We start from the raw sequence: 19,213 nt of genomic DNA, 5'->3' as shown, positions 1-19,213 counted from the left end.
TATTATTATTATTATTATTAATATTATTTGTATATTCATAATTTTTATAATAATAATAATAATTATTATTATTATTTGTCTTCTCGTAATTTTCTGTACAGCACTTAGAATTGCCCTGTGTCAAAAAAAAAAACTTGCCTTGCTTATTTTAGTGCAAAATGTAATATCCCTCAAACATAAATGTACAAATCTTGCTACGACAACTTGGGACCAGGAAGTGAATCCTAAACCTTTTTAAAAGAAAATCACCTCTGAGAACTCAGAATCAGCCATTATATTCTTATCAGTGCTGGTGCAGGAAGCAGCTGGGAATATGTTTGTGGTAAAATTTCATTTGTTATTTGGAATATTTTACATGCGCTTCTTCACACAGAACGGGCCCAACCATGGATATGGGGACCCTACGCACGTATACGTGTTGACGTCTTTTCTTATCTCGCCTCTGCTCTCTGTATGTCCCCTCTTAAAGCATGATTGAAGTTCATGAAGCAGTAAACACAATTGTTCCTTAATGCTACTTTAACAGTATGTGTGTGTGTTCTTGTATTTCTACCCTTCTTGAGACATGAAGAAGGAAAAGTAGCTTCCATATGAGGAGGTGTGAACAAGTTAAGACATAAATCATGGTCCCAATACAGAAAACCATTGCATCTAATAGTGAAAGTCTCATTTGCACCCCTGGTGGTGAAATCTATCAAAATGAGGGTGGTCCCAAAAAGGAGGGATTTTTCAAATTGACTGTGTGTCGGTTTTAAAAGTGCTCCCCCTCTGGTCAACATATGAAATAACAAGTGTGTGTAAAAATTTGAAGTGCTCCCCCTCTGGTCAACATATGTAATAACATGTGTGTGTAAGAAATTGAAATGCGCCCCCTTTGGCCAAAATTAATAACAAAAATAAAATAGTATATGTAGACATACTGCAATAACTTGAAGTAAATAATGAAGATTAAAAACAAATTACAAAAAAATAACTAAAAGCTTCCTTTTTTTATATTTGCATTGTATGTATATACTATCAATGTTGTAAATACAAATCTTTATACATCTAGAAAGGGTGGTCCTAAAGAGGTAGTCATTTTTCCGAGGTCTCAAGAAGGTAACAAATTCAAGAGTGTGTGTGTGTGTAGCTGCTAGGTTTCCTCCCTTCATCAGCTGAGCGTGAGGTGTCCTGGCACCCCCTTCAGGAGCCCATCACCACCTTTGACTTCCAGTGGAGGATTCTAGAAGTGGAACCTCCGGCAGAAGAGTGCAACTCAAACTACCGTGAGGAAGACGAGAAGTAAAAAGTCACGTGTGATGGATGCTGGAGCCTTTTTGTGTGTTTGGTGTTCAGCTGACTTGAAGTTCGGAGCGGTCCTCGTCAAACCACACGGAAGTCCCCTCCGCGGCGCCAAGACCCCACTTGTGGTCTTCATCCATGGTAGTCCACCTTAAGAGTTAGAGGATCCAGAGTAGGTCCACCTTAAACTTCCTGCTGTGGTGTGCAGGTGGCCCACACTCACAGTTTGCAGCGGAGTGGAACGTCACCACGGCTGGCCTGGTCTCGCTGGGCTTTGCTGTGCTGATGGGTGAGAACCTTCACTCCTCACTCTGCTCTTCTTTCTCTACTTCTACTTTCTATTCACAGTCAACTACCGCGGCTCCACGGGCTTTGGCCAGGACAGTATTTTGTCCCTCGTTGGACACATTGGACAACAAGATGTCAAAGATGTACAGGTACCTACAACATGCTGTTTTTAAGGATCTACTGCACAAACACGAGTCAAAGATCCTCTATGTGACAGGAGTAGTCTGCTGTTTTTAATTGTTTTAATTATTTGCTGCGCAATCACTTATCAAAGATCTTCTATTTTTAATTGTTTTAATTATTTGCTGTGCAAACACTAGGCCAAGATCCTCTATTTGACAGAAGTAGTGTGCTGTTTTTAAAGTATCATCTGCAAAACATTAGTCAAAGATCCTCTATGCGACAGTAGCAGTCTCCATCCATCCATCCATTTTCTACCGCTTATTCCCTTCGGGGTCGCGGGGGGCGCTGGAGCCTATCTCAGCTACAATCGGGCGGAGGGCGGGGTACACCCTGGACAAGTCGCCACCTCATCGCAGGGCCAACACAGATAGACAGACAACATTCACACTCACATTCACACACTAGGGCCAATTTAGTGTTGCCAATCCACTTATCCCCAGGTAGCAGTCTGCTGTATTTAATTGTTTTTAATTGTTTGCTGCACAAACACTAGTCAAAGATCCTCTATTTGACAGGAGCAGTCTGCTGCTCCCGCCTTGACGGATATCGAAAATGAAAGTTAAGTTGACGTGACAGAGGCACTGCTGTTTTTTTTCAGATTTACTGCAAAAACGCTAGCCAAAGATCCTCTATGTGACAGGAGCAGTCTGCTGTTTTTAATTATTTGTTCCACAAACACTAATCAAAGATTCTCTATGTGACAGGAGCAGTCTGCTGTTTCTAATTATTTGTTCCACAAACACTAATCAAAGATCCTCTATATGACAGGAGCAGTCGGCTGTTTTTAATAGATTTTAATTATTTGCTGCACAAACACTAGGCAAAGATCCTCTATGTGACAGGAGGAGTCTGATGTTTTTAATTATTTGTTCCACGAACACTAATCAAAGATCCTCTATGTGACAGGAGCAGTCTGCTGTATTTTATTGTTTTTAAATATTTGCTGCACAAACACTAATCAAAGATCTTCTATTTTACTGGAGTAGTCTGCTGTTTTTAATTGTTTTTAATTATTTGCTGCACAAACACCAGGCAAAGATCCTCTATTTGACAGGAGTAGTCTGCTGTTTTTAAAATATCAACTGCAAAACATTAGTCAAAGATCCTCTGTGACAGGAGCAGTCTGCTGTGTTTAGTTGTTTTTAATTATTTGCTGCACAAACACTAGTCAAAGATCCTCTATTTGACAGGAGCAGTCTGCTGTTTTTAATTATTTGTCGACCCCGAAAGGGACAAGCGGTAGAAAATGGATGTATGTTGCACAAACAATAGGCAAAGATCCTCTATTTGACAGGAGTAGTCTGCTGTTTTTAATTGTTTTTATTATATGCTGCACAAACACTAGGCAAAGGTCCTCTATTTGACAGGAGTAGTCTGCTGTTTTTAAAGTATCAACTGCAAAACAGTCAAAGATCCTCTATGTGACAGTAGCAGTCTGCTGTATTTATTTGCTGCACAAACACTAGTCAAAGATCCTCTATTTGACAGGAGAAGTCTGCTGCCTTGACGGGTATCGAAAATGAAAGTTAAGTTGACGTGACAGAAGCACTGCTGGTTTTTTTTTCAGAATTACTGCAAAATGCTAGTCAAAGATCCTCTGTATGACAAAGGCACTGCTGTTTTAATCAGATTTACTGCAAAAACACTATGTGACAGGAGCAGTCTGCTGTTTTTAATTGTTTTTAATTATTTGCTTCACAAACACTTGGCAAAGATCCTCTATATGACAGGAGCAGTCTGCTGTTTTTAATCATTCACTGCAAAAACGCTAGTCAAAGATCCTCTATATAACAGGCGCATACTGCGTTTGTAATTAAATACTGCAAAAAAGTCAGTCAAAGATCATTTATATGAAAAAGGGCACTCTGCTGGTATTAGGTATCTACTGCAAAAATGCTGATCAAAGATCCTCTATAAAACAGAAGCACTGGGTTTTTTTTAATGATTGATTGATTCAGATTTACTACAAAAACGTTAGTCAAAGATCATCTATGTAACAGGAGCAGTCTTAAGTATGAACTGCACAAACACAAGTCAAAGATCCTCCATATGACAGAAGCCGTTTTATTTTTAATTATTTACTGCAAAAATGCTATTAGTCAAAGATAATTTATATAACAAGAGCCCTCTGCTGGTATTAAGTATCCACTGCATTAATGCTGGTCAAAAATCCTCTATATCAGTGGTCCCCAACCATTGGGCCGCGGCCCGGTACCGGTCTGTGGATCGATTGGTACCGGGCCGCACAAGAATAAAAATAAATAAATAAATAAAAAATAATTTATTTTTATTTTTAAATTGTTATTAAATCAACATAAAAAACAGAAGATACACTTACAATTAGTGCACCAACCCAAAAAACCTCCCTCCCCCATTCACACTCATTCGCACAAAAGGGTTGTTTCTTTCTGTTATTAATATTTCTGGTTCCTACATTATATATCAATATAGATCATTACAGTCTGCAGGGATACAGTCCGTAAGCACACATGATTGTATTTTTGTATGACAAAAAAACAAAAAACAAAAACAAAACAAACAAAAACATTTATGACATATTTGACGTATTTATGATGTATTTGACGTATATATGATGTATTTGACATATTTATGACATATTTATGATGTATTTGACGTATATATGATGTATTTGACATATTTATGACATATTTATGATGTATTTGACGTATTTATGATGTATTTGAATTATTTATGATGTATTTATGACGTGTTTATGATGTATTTGGCGTATTTATGATGTATTTGACATATTTATGACGTATTTATGATGTATTTGACGTATTTATGATGTATTTGACGTATCAACGTATTTATGACGTATTAACAAAGTATTTATGATGTATTTTACATATTTATGACGTATTTATGATGTATTTGATGTATTTCTGACATATTTACAACAGATTTATGATGTATTTTATGTACTTATGACATATTTTTGACATATTTATGATGTATTTATGACATATTTATGACGTATTTATGACGTATGTATGACGTATTTATGACGTATTTATGATGTAATTGACGTATTTATGACATATTTACAACATATTTATAATGTATTTTACGTACTTATGATATATTTTTGACATATTTATGATGTATTTATGACGTATTTATGACGTATTTATGACATTTATTACATATTTATGATGGTATAATTGACATCTTTTTGACTTATTTTTGACATATTTATTATGTATTAATTATGTATTTATGGTGTGTTTATGACATTTATGACGTATTTATGACGTATTTATGACGTATTTATGATGTATTTGACATATTTATGACATACTTATGATGTATTAATGACGTATTTATGACGTTTACCCAGAGGGCCGTGCTCGCCGCGCTGCACAGCGACGCGACCCTGGACGGCGAGCGTGTGGCCGCCGTGGGAGGTTCCCACGGAGGCTTCCTGTCGTGCCACCTGGTGGCGCAGTACCCGGACTTCTACCGAGCGTGTGCGGCCAGGAACCCCGTCATCAACGCCGCCACCTTGCTGGGCACCAGCGACATCGTAGACTGGTCAGTGGCCCGCGCCCGACGCCATCATTGTCACATGACCAAAGGTGTTTCCATGTGGACCCTCAGGCGCTACACCAGTGTGGGCTTGCAGTACTCCTACCAGCACACGCCCACTGCTGAGGCGCTGGCGGCCATGTTGGAGAGGTCCCCCATCGTGCACGCTGCGCAGGTCAGATGCACTTTCAGACACAAATGTGGAAAAATGCCACTACAGACAAAAGTCATTGTATTTGCAGATAAATTACCTTTTTACATGACTTAATACTGTTTTTAATAATAAATACTACTACTAATAATAAAAAATAATCCAGTGCTTCTCAATTTCTTTGGTATGCCAAAGAATCACTTAATTAAATATTCAAACACAGAGTTACTGTTCAAATTGTGTGTAATGTGACAGTGGCCAAAAATATGAAATATACTTGTTAAGTAAAACCTCTGCCTTGTTTCTAATGAATACTTAGGCCTACTCTGCTACTGTAGAATCAAAAAAGACAGGACGAGATGTTGAACAGTCCCTTGTGCCAAATGTGGAGAGTACTCACTCGAGATGTCCTTGTTGTTGAGAGTGGTAGACAGACAACGTGGGGGTGTGGGGTGTTCTTGTGAGTTGTATGGGATATGAGACTTGGTCAGGGTTAAATTCCACGACAATTGGACAAGCGACACATCTTCAGTAGTGTGCCCTTGCATTATTGGGTGTTTCGGCCTTCAAACACTATACACCCTCCACAAAGGTGGTCCGCCGAAGGATGATCAGTCCTCAGCTTGTGTCCCGTGCTCAACTGTTCCCGAAATTCACCCTGTTATACTGCTGTTTTTGGGGCCCAACCGGGGTCCTTCCGCTTGAGCCAAATCCACTGGCTGCTTCTTTCGGCTGCCTCTGAGACTGCTCTGATGGTCCTCCGCAGAGCCTGACCGTGGCTGCCGAGTTCCCTCAGCAGTCTGATGGTAGACGACGCCACAAATCCTCTGCATCCCACTTCAACTGGATAGACTTTGGTGTTCCAGCCACGCTTCCTCGCTTCTTCTGCTAGCTCTGAGTAGCGCAGCTTCTTACGTTCATAGGCCTCCTCCACAGAGTTCTCCCATGGGACTGTGAGCTCTATGACGTAAGCAGTCTTCACCGAAGGGGACCAGAGCACCAAGTCTGGCCTGAGGTTGGTAGAAGCAATCTCAGGTGGGAAAACTAGCTGTTTGCCGATGTCTGCCAGCATCTTCCAGTTGCAGGCCCTGTATAAGTGTCCTGCTTCTGGTTTGGTGGAAAGCTGTTTGGGTGTTTTCCCGCCCTCTCGGACAAACATTGTTGTCTTCATGGGATTGGATACTCTTGGTGGCAAGGAGTTGACGGCACCACACATGCTCTCCAGGGCTGATGCCAAGCTCTTGAGGACCTGGTTGTGTCGCCAGGTGTATCTCCCCTGCGTGAGGCTCGTCTTACATCCTGTCATGATGTGTCTGAGGGTTGCTGCAGTTGGGCAGAGGGCACAGATTGGATCCTCGCCATACCACTGATGGAGATTCTTTGGTGATGGGAGCACATCATACGTTGCTCTGATGATCAAGCTGATTTTACTTGCTTCCATCTGCCATAGCTCCTTCCAGCTTATCTTTCTCCTCTCCACTCCTTCCCACTGCATCCATTGCCCCTGTTTGGCGAGAGAGACAGCCTTCGCACTCCTTAAGACCTCCTCCTGGCGACGCACCTCCTCCACCACCAGCGTCCTCCGCTCTGATGTTGTAGCATTTTTCCAGGATGGTTCTCTTGCAGTCAGGCCAAAGCCTCCTCTTCCCTGTTGGACCTTTCCCACGATGTCTCTGTGCCTCATGGCTGCTGTAGCTTGCTGCACCGCATCGGATGGTGTCCACTTCCGCCCAGTTACTAGGGGCGGTGCAACAGTGCTGATGGTCTTGTCTCTGGAGTCCTGCTACTGTATTTTAATGTTGCTCATTGTGGTGGTACTTGGTGAAGAACCTACCGGTCTATAACGTTTTTATAAGTACACCTCTGCATAACATTGTATCTGTACTCACATCAAAGAAATACGCACAGAGCAACTTTCAACAAACAATAACACAAAAGATTCCCAATGCATTAATTTATATGAAATGTCATTAGTTTTTATCCTCATTGAAACTATAAACATTTTTTGACTGACTGGAACCAATTGATGCTGAAAAATAAAATTGATTAAATCAATAAATAATACATTTAAATAAGCCAATAATGATAAATAATGAATATGTAATAAATTATACATTTAATAACAAATCACTAATTATAAATAAGTGATACAAATAATGAACAATAAATAATAAATCAATAAGTAATACATATAAATAACAAGTTAATAATGATAAATAATGAATAATAAATAATAAATCAATAAATTGTGCATTTAATCAACAAATTAATAATGATAAATAAATAATAAATAATACATCTAAATAACCAATGATGAAAAATAAATAATGAATAATGAATGATGAATAATAATGAATAATAAATTATACATTTAAATAACAAATCAATAATGATGAATAAATAATAAAAAAATCAATAAACAATACATTTAAATAACAAATCAATAATGCTAAGTAGATAATATTGAATAATAAATTAATCAATAAATGATACATTTAAATAGCAAATCAATAATGATGAATAGATAATAAATACATAAATGATACATTTAAATAACACATCAATAATGATAAATAAATATGAAACAATAATAAACAATAAATAAATAAATAATACATTCAAATAACAAACCAATTATGAAAAAAATAAAATAATAAATGACAAAAAATCAATCAATAAATAATACATATAAATAACAAATCAATAATGATAAATAAATAATAAATTCATCAATAAATAATACATTTTAATAACAAATCAATAATACTAAATAAATAATAAATATTGAATAAATTAATCAATAAATAAATGTAAATACATTTAAATAGCAACTCAGTGATGAATAAATAATAAATAAATACATAATCAATTTAAATAAATCAATAATGATAAATAAATAAATATTAAATAATAATAAATCAATACATAATACATTTAAATAACAAATCCATCCATCCATCTATTTTCTACCGCTTTTCCCTGTCGGGTTGGCGGGGGGTACTGGTGCCCATCTCAGCTGCACTCGGGCGGAAGGCGGAGTACACCCTGGACAAGTCGCCACCCATTGCAGTAAATAAGAAATCAATACTTATTCATCATTTTATATATATATATAAATAACAAATCAATGATGATAAATAAATAATAAATAATGAATGTTAAAAAAGTCATTCAAATTGATCAGTATCAGCCTTTTCTGTCTTGCCTCTGGTGAGGGGCGGTCGCATTTTTTTTCCTGGCTTGCTCTATCTTTTTTGTCTTGTCTTGTCTAAACCTTTTTTTTTTGGAAGCCTCTTTCTTTGCGCTGTCCTCCAAATCTAATCATCAGACATACAATTGATTAGCTGGACTCTCGACTCTATTGACACAATCTTTTCGACGAGGAAAAGAGGTTCGGGGGAGCCTGGCTGCCCTGATGGAACCATTGCTGCGGGGTACGTGAGAGATTCCTGGGATAAATGGAGAATCATGTGCCTCTCAGTCCTTTCCATCGACGACGTGGAAGAGGGGCATTGGGCTGGGCATTGCTCTGGTGTATTGTAAAATTCGTAAGACGATGGCAGCCACTCAAGGAGCCCAAAGGCTGTTCGTCGCAATGGACGGATTGGGCCGGGCTGTAGGAACACAGTCTGTGGCGATTTCTGAACTGAATCGCAAAATGGATCACATCATGGAAAAGCTTGCTATAAAGGAAGGTTTGGATATGAGAGCCACCATGGACGAATAGAACAGACAAGTCATTGTTAATGCCTGTTCGAGAAAAAACAAAAATCCTTATCTACGATTTGACTCCCTCGAATGGCCTTGAGACAAGAACAGGCTGTTCTGAAATTATCCCCTGAGGAATTTCAAAGATGGACGCTTTTTGACCTCCCTCCCTCCTCCCCTCCTCAACGACACCTGGGAATCAAACTTTGCTTGCATTGCATGCAGAACGACTCTGGGCTTATGAACATTTACACTTCACCCAAAGACAATGGGCATATATACAAACACCCTCACCCTCCCCATCCCCATCCAACACCCCTCACCACCACTGCTTAATTCCTCTTCGGGGTTATGGACGGCTAGTAGCGCTTTATAGCAGCAGGCCGGCCTCCATGGCCCCAAATCCCCCCCCCCCCTCTGTTGCGAGTTGTTGTGATTATATGTAACATGTTTATGTGTGCTATGCTAAATGAGGTTTTTTCCCTTGGACTCAGTCTGGACCCCCTCCCGAGGGTCCAGCCTTAGACTGATATTTTTTACTCCCAATATCACCTTTTCCCCGCCTTTTTTAAGGAGCGCCATGAGTGGCTGATCCGTTGGCGGTCCCAACTTGTCTCCCTGTAACGTATGTCTGCTCTTAGAGGGACTGTGCCGAAAATAACATTTCAGTTCTTATGTGTCTTGTACATGTTAAAGAATGGACAATAATAAAGCATCTTGAATCTTGAGCATCATTAACTCAGAGTCAGGAGCACGATATATAAAACAGACAAAGCAAAAACTGAATAAGACAAGTTTTGCAGGAAGTCAGGATCAATAACTACAATTGGCTTTTCGAAGTGTGTTTGAAGACTGATACTGATAAAGCATGTTCCGCTGGCATGGCAGCGCGCCCACCTCCTCACCACAACTACAACAGCTTCCATGAACAGACCAGTTTTTTCTCCATATCACGCAGATCAAGGCTCCTGTGCTCCTCATGCTGGGCGCCAGAGACCGGCGAGTGTCTCCTCACCAAGGACTGGAGCTCTACAAGGCGCTCAAGAGCAGAGCATCGCCTGTCAGGTAGGAAGGAAGGCAGATGTTGGCCAGCAAGGAAACACAACAGTCATGTGACAACTGTTGTTTGCAGGTTGTTGTGGTTTGCAGAGGAGGGACACGCTTTGTCCAGAGTGGACACTCAGGCTCAGTGCTTCCTCAACGTGGTGCTGTGGCTGCACCAACACCTTTAAACAACCTCGGTAACTTTGTGGTACTACTTGTTTTCATCCTCAATCAAAGCCTGCATTCTATTGTTGATGCCAGGGAAACATCTCCAGCAGGGGGCAGCCTCCATCTAGCATAGCAGTTTTGACACTTAAAACCAAGGAATGTTTATATTTCATACTCACTAGATAACAACTGCTGTGTTTGTACTTACTGGCGACACAATACACACGAAATACAATCATCAAATTGATAAATTAAAGTTTTAAAAATGTTATGAGAATACTGTCTTGTCATGTCAATTTGCGATAAATATGTAAAAATAAAAAACTTTTATTTTTGCCAGTATAAAAGTGTAATACCACAAGAAAAAGTAAGAAAATAAATATATTGGTACAAAATGTAATCAAAATAAAATCATTTTATGTGAGGGAAAAATAATTAATAATAATAAACAGGAAAAAAGTTACAATTGTAAAAATCATAAATTTATGAAAAATAAATCATATTTGTAACTGTTTTATTTTGAAAGGAAAAACAAAGTTAGAAAAACAGAATAAATTAATTAAACAGTAACAAAGTTAAAGTACCTGTGATTGTCACACACACACTAGGTGTGGTGAGATTATCCTCTGCATTTGACCCATCACCCTCACCCCCTGACAGGTGAGGGGAGCAGTGAGCGGCAGTGGTGGCTGCGCCCGGGAATCATTTTGATGATTAAACCCCCAATTCCAAACCTTGATGCTGAGTGCCAAGCAGGGAGGTAATGGGTCCCATTTTTATAGTCTTTGGTATGACTCGGCCGGGATTTGAACTCACGACCTACCGATCTCAGGGCGGACACTCTAACCACTAGTTAACAACCATAATAATAACATTTATGAAAATAACTCCATAATCTTATGGGGAAAAAGTGGTAACTTTATGAGATTAAAAATCAAAAGTTGACAAAAGTTGTACTTTTTTTTAAAAACAAAAATATAGTTCTAATATTTAGAAAAAAAAAGGTTTGATTTTGTAGCAAAAAATTAATCAACTGACAAGTAGAAAGTTGTAATACAAAAATATGAATATAACAAAGTTAGTAAAACAAAATTAATTTTATAAAAAATTATTGCAATAAAGTAGAAAATTGTGGCATATTAACTGAAAAAGCTGTAATTTTTTTTCAAAAATAAAGTCCTAATATTACAGAAAAAAGGTTGGATTTTGCAATATTAATTTAATCAAACATTGGAGTATTACAAGTGGAGGAGTTCAAGTACCTCAGAGTCTTGTTCACGAGTGAGGGAAGAGTGGATCATGAGATCGACAGGCGGATCGGTGCGGCGTCTTCAGTAATGCGTACGCTGTATCGATCCGTTGTGGTGAAGAAGGAGCTGAGCCGGAAGGCAAAGCTCTCAATTTACCGGTCGATCTACGTTCCCATCCTCACATATGGTCATGAGCTTTGGGTCATGACCGAAAGGACAAGATCACGGGTACAAGCGGCCGAAATTAGTTTCCTCCGCCGGGTGGCGGGGCTCTCCCTCAGAGATAGGGTGAGAAGCTCTGCCATCCGGGGGGAGCTCAAAGTAAAGCCGCTGCTCCTCCACATCGAGAGGAGCCAGATGAGGTGGTTTGGGCATCTGGTCAGGATGCCACCCGAACGCCTCCCTCGGGAGGTGTTTAGGGCACGTCCGACCGGTAGGAGGCCACGGGGAAGACCCAGGACACGTTGGGAAGACTATGTCTCCTTGCTGGCCTGGGAATGCCTCGGGATCCCCCGGGAAGAGCTGGACGAAGTGGCTGGGGAGAGGGAAGTCTGGGCTTCCCTGCTTAGGCTGCTGCCCCCGCGACCCGACGTTGGATAAGCGGAAGAAGATGGATGGATGGATGGATGGATGGAGTATTACAAGAAAAAAGTTTGCAAAAGAAAAAAAATATATATGAGAAAAATGAAGCAAATTTACGAGAACAAAACAAAAATGTACTGGGGGAAAAAGTGGTAATTTTATGAGACTAAAATTGTAATTTTACAAGAAATATATTTTTAAGAAAATATGTGTAGTATTTTGAGAAAAATACGTTTAGTTTTGCAGTAATAAAGTAATCAAATTACAAGTACAACCTCGTAATATAAAAAGAGGACCTGATACAACAAAAAAGTTGGTCAAAGAGAATAAATTAATATTAGTTAAAAAAAAAATTGCAATTTTAAATTAAAAAAGCGAAGAAAATTTTTTTTATTTTACAAAATCAAAGCTGTAATGTTTATGAAAACAAAGTCCTAATACTACAGAAAAAAGGTTGGATTTTGCAATATTCAAGTAATTAATTAAAGTAAAAACTTAAGTAAAGTATTACAAAAAAAATGTTTGAAAAAGACCCAAAAATTATGAGATAACTGAAGCTAAATTTACTATAATGTTATGGGGAATTTTTTTTTTTTATGAGACAAACGTAAATTATTTTACAAAAATATAGTTCTGATATTTAGAAAAAAAAGGTTTGAGTTTGCGGCAATAAAGTAATCAAATTACAAGGAGAAAGTTGTAATACGAAAAAGGTCTGACTATAACAAATTATTATGAGAAAACATTTGCATTTTCAAATCAATTACGTGTAAAATATGGTCATTGTACAAGAAAAAGATGTAATTTTTAGGAAAATAAAGTCCTATTATTACAGAAAAAACGTTGGACTTTGCAATATCCAAGTAATCAAATTACAAGTAAAAAGTTTTACATTTTAAAACCCCCGGAATATTACAAGAAAAAGAAAAAAAAATTATGAGAAAATTTAAGCAAATTTACGAAGAAAAAAATATAATGTTATGGGACTTTTATGTGACTAAAATCTTAAATGTGTAACGAAAATGAAGTTGTAATATTTTAAGAAAAAAAAGTAAAATTTTGCAGCAATAGAGTAATCAAATTATGAAAAAAAGTTGTCATTGACAAAAAAGAAAACCATAAAAAACCCCCAAAGAGAATAAATTGTTATTAAAAAAAACATTTGCAAATTTGCAAGAGTAAAGCAACATTATGTAAAAAAAAGAAGTGGTAATTTTACAAGGTTTAGAATAAAGTAAAGAAAAAAAATCATAATATTAAAGAAAAAAAGTTTGGATTTTGGAAGAATAAAGCAACATTAGGTGAAAAAGTGGTAATTTCACAAGGCTTAGAATCAAGTAAATAATAAAAGAAATCACAATATTAAAGAAAAAAAAGGTTGGATTTTGCAAGAATAAAGTTGTCAATTTACTAGTAAAAAGTTGTAATTTTAAAGAAACCCCCCGGAATATTACAAGAAAAAGAAAAAAAATATATGAGAAAATTTAAGCAAATTTAGGGAAAAAAAACCCATAATGTTATGGGAAATTTTTTTCATTTTATGTGACTAAAATCTCAAATTTTTCACAAAAATGGAGTTTTAATACTTAAATTAAATTTTGCAGCAATAAAGTAGTCAAATTACAAAAAAAAAAAAAAAAATATAACAAAAAAACAAAAATAAACAAAGACAATACATTACTATTAAAACATTTGCAATTTTACAAGAATAAAGCAACATTATGTGAAAAAAGTGGTAATTTTATGAGACTTTTACTGAAACAAAGTAGATTTTTTTCAAATAATCTTAAAGAAATAACGTTTGGATTTTGGAAGAATAAAGCAACATTAGGTGAAAAAGTGGTCGTTTTACAAGGCTTAAAATAAAGTAAATAAAAAAAATCATATTAAAGAAAAAGTTTGGATTTTGGAAGAATAAAGCTACATTAGGTGAAAAAGTGGTAATTTCACAAGGCTTAGAACCAAGTAAATAAAAAAATAAATCACAATATTAAAGAAAAAAAAAGGTTGGATTTTGCAAGAATAAAGTTGTCAATTTACTAGTAAAAAGTTGTAATTTAAAAAAAAAACAAAAAACGGAATAATACAAGAAAAAGAAAAAAAATATATGAGAAAATTGGAGCAAATTTACAAAGAAAAAACATAATGTTATGGAAATTTTTTTCATTTTATGTGACTAAAATCTCAAATTTTTCACAAAAATGAAGTTTTAATACTTAAATTAAAATTTGCAGCAATAAAGTAGTCAAATTACAAGAAAACAAAACAAGAAAACAAAAATAAACAAAGACAATACATTATTATTAAAACATTTGCAATTTTACAAGAATAAAGCAACATTATGTGAAAAAAGTGGTAATTTTATGAGACTTTTACTGAAATAAAGTAGATTTTTTTCAAATAATCTTAAAGAAAAAACGTTTGGATTTTGGAAGAATAAAGCAACATTAGGTGAAAAAGTGGTCATTTTACAAGGCTTAAAATAAAGTAAATAATATTAAAGAAAAAAAGGTTGGATTTAGTTAATTTACTTGTAAAAAGTTGTAATTTTGCGATAAAGTGATGTTGTTGAGACAGTTGAAATGATGAAAATGACTGTCCCACACAAAATCAGACTAGCAACAAGTGGCCAGACGATGGTGAGCAGAAAAAAAAGAGCAATCGTGCTGTCAAGTTTTACAAACCAATAATAATGAGAGGAGTTTGTGTAGTTGATGAAAAATGCCATAAAGGCTAAATAAAAACCGCCGCTGACCCTCAGCTTGACGTCCAAGTGTTTGAGATGTCTCCCCTCACTCGGACACAACGGCGGTGATAAGTGCCGCCATCGCGGCGCGGTGATGATGAGGTCACGGTAACGTGGGCGCGGGTGAGCTCACCCCGTGGGGAAGGAGCGCGGAGACGGCGCTGACGAGGAAGCCGAAGAAAAGACGGCGCTTGACGGACAGAAGGAGACCTTCACGCCTCTCCGCTGTGTGGGCCGAGGCCGTGAGACGGACCATTGTTCCAGCAGCACCATGGCGCTGGTGATGGCCGCGTGTGGGTGGCGGACAAAGGCAGGAAGGACTGCAGGCGGACGAGACGGGACAAAGGAGTTCTTGCTTGTGCTGATGCTTCCTGTCTGGCCAAGAAAGACGACACAAAGTTGACGTCACAAAACCAAAAGCTTTGATTTGTTCTTAAGACCACGATCAGTTTTTTCGATCCATTAGGGGCGAGTGAGGCAGTGCCCCATCAGATCCACCAGATGGTGCTATTCTTGCCTTGATACCCACGGGAAAAAGTCCCGTCATCTTGCTTCCTGTCCCTGCCAGCTCTCCCTGTCCTTCCTCTCCTGCAACTAGCACATTCTGCCTAGCAACAAGCCGCCACGGAAAAAAATAATCATTTAAGTTTTGCAATAAGAATTATTATTCTACACGATAGTGGTGTATATTTATTGGAAAATGTTGTCATAAAATTATGAAAAGATATTTTTAAATGAGAATACAGTCAGTGATGAAAAGAAAAAGGTATTCTAAAAATAAAAATGGCAGAAAAAATTGTCATTTTACGAACAAAGTCACAATGCAAATGAGAAAAGTAATTTTACGTGGATATATTTTTAAGACAATAAAGTTATATTAATAGAATGGTGTGTAAATATCTACATACATATCCATCCATCCATTTTCTACCGCTTATTCCCTTCGGGGTCGCGGGGGGCGCTGGAGCCTATCTCAGCTACAATCGGACATATATATATATATATATATATATATATATATATATATATATATATATATATATATATATATATATATATATATATATATATATATATATATATATATATATATACATTTCCAAGATGGCGCAGCTGTAGTGGCTGCTGGTGGCAGGAGCTCTGTGCTCTTGTGTCATCCTTTTGTGTTCCGGATGTTTCTCTCTTGTTTTCATGTGGTTTATTTTGCCTTTTGGTTGGGGACCCTTTGGGACTGTGTGACAAGGGGTGGCACTTTCGTGACTTCTGCGGTGCTTTTTTGTGAACTTCTGGATCTGCCTCTCAGGAGCCTTTTGGCTATGGAGACCAGCTGCTGGGTCTCTGCCACACCACAGTCCGTTTGGAGAGACTGGAGGAGATGCAGATGAAGAGACAGGGCTGCGGAGCTAGCACTGAGCCCCGGGACGGACAGGCTTCACATTGTCTTGGCTGAATGAGCATGTATCGGACACCTTAGTCTCCTTGGACGTGTCCTCGCTCATCCATGCAGACTGGACACTGGCCGAGAGTTAGTGGGCGGCCGAGGGTGGAGTCGGCTCTCTTGGTTGCTTTGTTGGGTCTGCTCCTGTTTCTGGCCATGCTCCCTCCACCCCAGCAGACGATGGCGTGGAACACCGCAGAGGCCACCACAGTGTGTGTTTTTTGTTGTTGTTGTTATTGTTTTACTTTTGTGGCTGTGTGTAGAAGTGGCTGGTTGCATCAGCTCTGCTATTTAATGTCATTAATGTCCTTTGTGTTCTTTGATTTTTCCCACTTACACACATGTTTATGTGTGCTATGGCTATGAGTGTTTTTCCCCCTTGGCCTCAGTCTGGACCCCCTCTCCAGGGGCCCAGGCTTAGACTGACTATTTTTTTTCTCAACCCCCCAAGCGTTTACCTGTTTCTCACCTTTTTAGTAAGGGGCGCCGGAAGTTGGCAGACCCGTCAGCGATCCTGTTCTGTCTCCCTGTAATGTTTGTCTGATCTTGAATGGGATTGTGCTGAAAATCTTAATTTCCCCTCGGGGATTAATAAAGTGATACTGATTCTGATCATTTTATTTATCAGAATACAATAATTATCCCAAAAACGTATAATTAAAAAAGTTATTTTATGAAAATAATTTTGTGATGTCAGTATTTAATTTATTTCAAATGTATCTGAGTGGGCCTGAAAACAAAACAAAAACACTCTGCATTTTCCTAACTAAATTATCTTTATAATTTACATTAAAAAAAAAAAAACTTTATACATTGGTATTTCTTTTTTTAAACATTTAAAATTATTTTTATCTTTATATGAACAAACTTGTTGCGCTCCAGCCACTTCCGGCTTCCAGGTGTTTCCTGATTGGATGACGTCACCGTGTCGTAGCAACCAAGTGTAGGATGGAGGGGGGGCGGGGTTCACTTTGTTTTTCAATCATTTCTTATGCTCTTCTTTTTTATGTTGGTATTGTTTGGCACGCTATCGTGCATTTAGTGAGTTTTAGTAGCATTAAGGTGATCTTTTGAACACACTTCCTGTACATCGTTGACCTTTTTACAGAGTGGGTCCGTCGGTCGACATCCACTAATGGCGGAGTCTAATTAAAGCACGTGTTGCACGTGTGGAGCTGCTTACGTAAAATACTGAATTATTATTATCGCCACCTCCGCTTGTATGTGGACTATGGACGTCCACCAGCTGCTGTTTGGACTCCGATGCAATTCCAAAGTGTTTGGAGGACAAAATCCAGCCTCTAGTGGAGCTAGAACGGACATATTAAGACAATTAAATACGTGTTCTTACTCGCTACAATCTCAAACGGAAAAAAACCAACTATAAACTATATTTATATACTTCTAAATCTTCCGCCATTGCTGTGAGGTGGCTTCCTGTTTAAGTCCCGCCTTCCTTTGCTGTGATTGGCTTGGCTTTTGTGGGATTATTAGTCATTGGACAAAATAGACGCCAATCTTTAACAGCAGCGTCACTGATTTGTTGCTGTGTCATTCTACACTGTTCTGTATGTTTATTGTTTTTGTTTGTTTTAAATATATATATATATAATATTTTTATATATTTGACCTCAATACATATATTGGAAGGAGGCCAAGGCACATTTTAGTGTTTTATTAATAACATTTAATTAAACTTCCTATGTTATGTAAAAAATAAAAAAAAAAGTCTCATTGTGTAATGTGATCAGTTAAAGGTAAATACAAAATATATAATATACATTACAATTGTTGTCCCGATACCAATATTTTGATTACCAAATTATTTTGGTACTTTCCGATACTTTTTTAAATAAAGGGGACCTCAAAAAATGGCATTATTGTCTTTATTTTAACAAAAACACTTTCACTACCTCAAACATATGTTTATTATTGCAAGTTTGTCCTTAAAGGCCTACTGAAATGAATTTTTTTTATTTAAACGGGGATAGCAGATCTATTCTATGTGTCATACTTGATCATTTCGCGATATTGGCATATTTTTGCTGAAAGGATTTAGTATAGAACAACGACGATAAAGATTGCAACTTTTGGTATCTGATAAAAAAAAGGCTTGCCCCTACCGGAAGTAGCGTGACGTAGTTAATTGAACATATACGCAAAGTTCCCTATTATTTACAATGATGGCCGCATGAAGTGAGAGAGATTCGGACCGAGAAAGCGACAATTTCCCCATTAATTTGAGCGAGGATGAAAGATTTGTGGATGAGTAAACGCTGCTGCTAGAGTTCTAACAAAGACCAAAAAATGTGAGCACATTACACCAATTCTTAAATCCTTACATTGGCTCCCTGTACATCAGAGAATAGATTTCAAAATCCTCCTGCTCACATATAAATCACTACATGGTCTAGGGCCCAAGTATATCACTGATATGCTCCCACTATATACGCCCTCTAGATCACTAAGATCTTCTGAGACCAATCTGTTAGCGGTTCCAAGAGTAAACTCAAATCAAGGGAGAGCATCATTCAGTCACTATGCAAAAAATAGCTGGAATAAACTTCCTGAAGATGTCAGACTCTCCCCAACTCTCACTACTTTTAAAACTAGACTGAAGACTTTTATGTTCACCTTAGCTTTCAGCTAAATCTTTTAATCTTTTAACTTTTAACGTCTGCACTGTTTTTATTTTTATTGTCTGCATTTTAATTTTGCTTTTATTTTCTTTCATTTCACTTTGTTGTCTGTGAAGCACTTTGAGTCTGCCTTGTGTATGAAAAGCGCTATACAAATAAAGTTGCCTTGCCTTGCCTTGCCTAAAG

The 19,213-nt window shown here is 37.5% G+C and overlaps 1 protein-coding gene across 1 annotated transcript in view; it reads left to right on the top strand.

The window, feature by feature from the left end:
• zgc:136971 (S9 family peptidase) overlaps positions 1–15,868 on the top strand; it is a 44,607-nt gene extending 28,739 nt beyond the window's left edge. Inside the window, exons 14-21 of the mRNA XM_062058041.1 lie at positions 1,130–1,265; positions 1,336–1,422; positions 1,490–1,570; positions 1,630–1,718; positions 5,114–5,307; positions 5,374–5,476; positions 10,119–10,225; positions 10,293–15,868. Coding sequence (XP_061914025.1) covers positions 1,130–1,265; positions 1,336–1,422; positions 1,490–1,570; positions 1,630–1,718; positions 5,114–5,307; positions 5,374–5,476; positions 10,119–10,225; positions 10,293–10,392 — 897 coding nt within the window. The 3' untranslated portion in view covers positions 10,393–15,868. The remainder of the gene's footprint in view (positions 1–1,129; positions 1,266–1,335; positions 1,423–1,489; positions 1,571–1,629; positions 1,719–5,113; positions 5,308–5,373; positions 5,477–10,118; positions 10,226–10,292) is intronic.
• Positions 15,869–19,213: the final 3,345 nt, after the last annotated feature.

This window comes from Entelurus aequoreus, linkage group LG01, assembly GCF_033978785.1.
Source record: "Entelurus aequoreus isolate RoL-2023_Sb linkage group LG01, RoL_Eaeq_v1.1, whole genome shotgun sequence".
In the NCBI taxonomy this organism is placed as follows: domain Eukaryota; kingdom Metazoa; phylum Chordata; class Actinopteri; order Syngnathiformes; family Syngnathidae; genus Entelurus; species Entelurus aequoreus.
Note: the sequence above shows the minus strand (reverse complement) of the source record. Positions and strands in the feature narration are given on the sequence as shown.